General features: G+C 36.6%; 1 protein-coding gene across 1 annotated transcript in view; it reads right to left on the bottom strand.

Annotated features, from left to right (window-relative positions):
• Positions 1-1,932: 1,932 nt before the first annotated feature.
• The window catches only part of LOC103033738 (neuronal acetylcholine receptor subunit alpha-7), a 41,341-nt gene continuing 37,273 nt past the window's right edge, over positions 1,933-6,000 (bottom strand). The window contains exon 10 of the mRNA XM_007231195.4: positions 1,933-5,365. Coding sequence (XP_007231257.2) covers positions 4,784-5,365 — 582 coding nt within the window. The 3' untranslated portion in view covers positions 1,933-4,783. The remainder of the gene's footprint in view (positions 5,366-6,000) is intronic.

Below are 6,000 nucleotides of genomic sequence, written 5' to 3'. Positions count from 1 at the left end.
AAGAGTTTAGAGGCTGTTATTTCTGCAAAAGGAAGAGCTGATAAAAATATCGATGTCATTTTTTGTTGGGGTGCCCAAATTTATGGACCTGCCTTATTTTGTTTAAATAATTATTACACATTTCTGTATGTCATATAAACTTAATTTCACTTCTTAAATATCACTGTGTTCATCTTCTAGATGATATATTTAACTGAAATTGCTGATCTGAACAACCAGTGATTTATAAAGGAAAATCAAGAAAATGATCAGGGGTGCCCAAACCTTTTCATACCATTGTAATGTTTGTGCAATGTGTGTTTTTTTATACTAAAAACTTACTGGTACTTTTTTTTAAACTCTTAATTAAACATACTGTTTTTATTAATGTGCCATTAAGTGTGATTATACACTGACATACTGAAAAAATGTAATGAGATGGCAGTATGTACATTTATCTTGAAGTGTTACCTTAGGGGGTGACTTGAGAATGCCTACACCAGGATTAGTTGTGAGGTGTTATCTTGTGAGTGAGGCTGAACACCAGCCAAATTCACTCAAAGCCTGTTGAGTCGACAACAGTACAGTCATGTGAGTCATTTTGTGCAGTTTTTAGGAGGGCATGATGTTTTCTAGTGGCCTTAGACGCATATCCTGCTGATTTTTGGAGTGTTCTTTAGCTGCTTTGGGACATGGCAAAATCATAGTACACAATATGTACGACATGTCCCATGACTTTTGGCATACCAGTGTATGTACTTAAATATAGGCTCTGTACTCATAGACTGCAATAAAAGGTCTTTCATTAAAAAAGCAGTCTGAGCACAAAACAAACGTCTAGGAGTATGTACATGAATGTGTTTACTCTGTGAAATCCTATTGAATTCAAAACAAGCCGTTTTTGCACTTTTTTTTGCATTTTTGCTAACACTAGCCCTGGGGTCTTGGGTTCAAGTCTCTACCTGGGTGAAATTTCCATGTTCTCATTGTGTCTGTGTGGATTTTGTCCAAGGATGCTTTGTCCCATTGTCAAAAACGTGGCGATCAGGTGAACTGCTTGATCTAAATCACCCTGGTGTGTGTTTAAATGAGAATGTCTTTATGTATATACAGCTCTAGAATAAAAAAAGATTTGATTTTACCAAATTGAAAACCTCTGGAATATAATCGAGAGGAAGTAAATGATCACAGCCATCAAACCAAGCTGAACTGCTTTCATTTTTGCACCAGGAGTGGAATAAAATTATCCAAAAGCAGTGTGTAAGACTGGTGGAGGAGAACATGCCAAGATGCATGAAAACTGTGATTAAAAAACAGGGTTATTTCACCAAACTGAACTCTTAAAACTATATGAATATGAACTTGTTTTTCAGCCATTTTTCATTTTCTACATATAAATGATCTAAATGACAATATTTTTATGTGGAATTCGGGAGAAATGTTGTCCGTAGTTTATAGAATAAAACATCAAGGTTCATTTTACTCAAACATAAACCTATAAATAGCAAAATCAGAGAAACTGATTCAGAAACTGAAGTGGTCTCTTATTTTTTTCCAGAGCTGTATGTATGTGTGTAAATAAGTGTATATGCCATTATGCACAGATTAGGACTGGCCTTCCATTCTGGATGAACCCTAGTCCTTGATGCAGTCCTTCAGGTGTGCAATTGGCTGCTGCTTTTTATCAGTGTGTGTTAGTTGAGTGCTGAGTGTAATGGATTGTGTAGAATGTGGAATGTAATGAGTCCTTGGATATAAGAAAGGTGCTATAAGTGTAAGTTAATTTGTATGTGTGGGTTGTATGTACTGGGGAGCAGTTGGCACATTTCAAAACGTAAAAAAAAAAAAAAAAAAAAGAATGTTATCCAGGTTTTCCATAATATGACCTCTATAGCAGGAAGAGACCTTCAGGCTCTGGAATACCAAAGTGCAAATCTTAGGAAGCATAAAATCTGACATTTATAAAAATACATTTATTTGTAAAGTGTTCACAAAACTGGAATGCACAAATGCCCAAACATGAGAATAGAGAAAAGAAAATGCAGACATGAGAAAACGCAAATACAGGACTAAAATGCTGAAGCTGAACTCTTTTTCTTTGTGTGCTTGACTGCACTTGTGTGTGCTATTCACAACAAGGAATTAACACTGTGGTGATTAACTTAAATTCTACTGTCTGTACAGTCAACAACAGTACAGTCATTTTAGTGATTTTGTGCTGTTTTTTGGAGGGAATGATTTAATCTGAATAAAGTTTATATAGCATGAAACACTGACGCTTCCTGAAGGACAAAAAGGAGAAGAAATCTAGTAGCAAACATCTTACATACAAAAATGACCTCAACACTCTACTGCACACCTACACCAACGCACTGTGACATCAATACTGAACAACACTTAACTATACAGTTCACAACAGGATACCTTAAAAAATGTGTGTATTGCTGTAAACTGGGAGAAAGTAATTGGTAAATCAGTGCAACTGGTGTGTATAAACCAATAGCATGGACTGTTTTAAAGACAGTAAACAAAAATTCCTACTCAAGTAAAATTACTGTAACTTTTATGGAAAAATTAAAACCTTTCTATAGAACTGCAATGACTCTTCTTCATACATCCAGCATTAGCACTTACACATTAAACTCAGTTCCTTTCTCAGTGTACTTTGCATCTAAAATACACCACCATTTTATACTTTCAGTGTTATTAATAATTGAAACATTTGATTCCTTATTAATCAGTATCAAATTATTATAAAATACAGGCTCTTTACAACATCCACAGATTTCAAATAATAAACAGAAAACTGATAAATTGTATATAATTTAATTGTCTCTTATTGCCCTCAAAGTGCTGTGTAATGATGATAAAATATATATAATGTTGTTTATAATGTTTACATATACACTGTTTTATAGGTAATATTAAATCTAAAATAACATTTAAGATATTTGTCATCTGATTCTAAATCAGGCCCGTTGCAACAAGGCAAGCAAACCAATCAAAAGCCTAGGACCCCAATCTGGCCTGGGGCCACAGGAAATTACTGGTTATGAATTGAATGTAACAAACTGTGTGAGCGCCTGTTTAAATTCTGTGACGGTCAGTGCAGGAAAGTACATCAACAGTGTTTTTGGAATCTCCCTTAAGGGGGCACCTCCCACTAGTTCCAATACCCCAACTTACCCATAATAACCCAATGGAGTTGTCCATCAGGAAGCTAGAACAGAAAGAAGGGAAAGAAGTGATCATAAACATTGTATATATTAGGCCTGAGTGTCTTTGTGTACAAATGGTGTAATTTAGCTTCAGGTACGCTAGCTACAGAATATGTGGGTATGTTTATGTTAGCTACCTGCCTAGCAATCAATGCTAGTAATGCACTAGAACAGCTTGTGCAACTTTTTTTTGCAATAGACTGATAATATGCTGTTTTATATGGGTTTGGTCCTAAAAGTTTAAATAGTACATCATAATCGCAGATCGTCCTTCAACTATATCAGCCATTCATTGACACCGATTGAGGGAGCTGCTAAATTCCATACAGAATTGATTCCATATTATATATTAAATTTAAACCAAAACAGTAGCTCAAAATTTGTGACTTCAAATTCAAATTTCAAATATTTAAAAAGATATGTAAAATTACTTGAAGATGGCTGTCTCTGTGCAGCTTGCTTGCATGAAACTATATTGTGGACCATGGTTGAGGAGAAGCTGAAATAAATTTTACAGTTTATTCGTTCTGTTGTTTGAACAGTATTTATATATATTTTTGCAACTATTTGTTGTCAATTCATTTTATGCTATTTCACATATTTGTATCTAGTTTTATATTTTGTATTTGTTTTATGTGATCAGGCAGACATCAATGCATTTCACTGCTATTTGTACCATATATCTGGACTTATTAGATGATAAACGAAGAGGTAATTTGCAAAACCAGATAATGAATAGCACCTACTTTTGCAAACAATTTTTTTTAATAATCTATGCTTAATGAAGTGCTTTATCTCAACATCATCAAAATATACATATGAATTTTTCTGCCTTTCTGCTACGTGTCCTTAACCCAAAAAGAGCCCAAGGTAACACGTGTATCACAGACCTTTACAGCTTCCCTACAGTTTTTTACAGCACTCATTCAGTTTAACTAAAGAAGTCCCTAAGCGACATATACTGAACATCCTGAGTGCATCACGGGACAGTATGTGAATGTGTGATCATGTGACCTTATTTACAGAATGTAGATGTGCTCGATTAGCGCTCGAGAAATAAACAGCTCATTATAAAGGTATGTTCCAAGATATTACACAATCTAAATGCTCTAATAATATGTGATGTATTACATACAGTATATTACCAGTTCTGACCCCATTTCTGGAAATACAACAAAAATACTCCATATTACTAAACTATTTACAGAAGTCATGTGACCATGTTGTCACAGCAAGAATAAACACTAATGAGCAGCTCAATTAAACTGCTTAATTTATCTGATTATGTAATTTTGTAAATAAATAAATACAAAAAGAAAAAGAAATAAATTAAAAAATAAAATAAATAGATAAAAAATTTAAATAAATAAATGAATGAAGTACTGGGTCCGGGCTCTTATGAGTTAAGAGAACATTTAGCAATTTTACACTGCCTTAAAATGCAAGCCACTGTCAGCCACTGTTTCATCTAAAACAATTGCCAACATCAGGTCATTGGTAATTGTTAGTGGTTTGTTGAAGAAAGTTGGGTTGCTGTGCTGTGGTTTTAAGATCGTTCCACTGCGAGTCTTTACAACACTTCAGTTCTAATTAAAGAAGTCTTTAGAGATGGCCTCCACAAAGTTGGGTGCAGACATAAGAATGCCAAAAGTGCAGAGGATGGTGAAGATGGAGAAGGCCATCAGACAGAGACGATCGATGACAGCTGCAGCAAACTTCCACTCGTTACACACGCTCTCGTCTTCATCCTGGTTACGGAATCTCCTCGCAATGTACCTCAGTTCCTCCAGAATCTTGGCTAATTCAGTCTCTGTGGCTCCTCCCACAACTCCTCCGGTGACTCTGCCTCCAACTCCAACCCTGCCTTGATACGATGACACTGTTGCTCCCGGCAACAGCACGTCCTCCTCACTGCCTCCCATGATGCGGCCGCAGAGCATCCCGGAGTCGGGTGAGGTGGTGTAGTGGACACCTTCCATGCCCCTGAAGCCGATGTAGAGCATGTTGCTGTTGTTGGGCTGCAGCGCCCCCTGGCTGACGGACAACTCCACGCTGGACACGCTGCCCCTGTGCAGCTGCTTGTTGTGGCAGGCTGAGCGGACTCGCTCCTCGCCGGGCCTCCGCATGCGCAGGAACCACGCACACCAGTTCAGCAGCAGCACACGAGTCTGAACACATGAGAAAAACTAAAATTAGGCAATTCAGAGCAGAAATAACTGAGCCACAGATATTAAATGTACAATCAATTATCAGAGGTATTAGTTACATGTGTTTAGATACTAGATTTTGAAGGGTTGGAGGATTGGAGGATTGAGAGTTCCAAACCTTCTATACCATATTTTTCCTGTTAACGTTAGTAATGGCTATGGAATTAAGCTGTCTATATAAATTTGTTCTGTCTCTTTTTGCTCTAAACCTTCAGGCAGCTGGAAGAGACCTAAAAATTAATATAAAAACATAATCTATAATACTGAATCAGTTACTTGCTTCAACTCTATATCATACAGAGTCTCCAAGTTAATTAGTTTTTAGAATCAGAAACAAATGAAACTGCAAGAGTGATGCCAGGGCCGGCTTTTTAAATGATCCACCCAAATTTATATTAGGCAACCAGAATTATGAATAAGCGAAAAGGCTGGATAATTTATTAATTAAAGTCATATTGCAATGTTTCCGTTAACAATATTTTTTACAGCAGTGGCAGTGGGCCCACAATACATCCCCTCCTCCAGCAACACTCAGAGAGCTGCTGTATACAGTGCCAGGAGGGAGAAGGTGGGCCAGCATGAGCTGACAAATGGCA

Source organism: Astyanax mexicanus, chromosome 2 (genome assembly GCF_023375975.1).
Source record: "Astyanax mexicanus isolate ESR-SI-001 chromosome 2, AstMex3_surface, whole genome shotgun sequence".
Lineage (NCBI taxonomy): Eukaryota > Metazoa > Chordata > Actinopteri > Characiformes > Acestrorhamphidae > Astyanax > Astyanax mexicanus.
The sequence above is the reverse complement of the archived record's forward strand: the minus strand, read 5'-3'. Positions and strand labels throughout refer to the sequence as shown.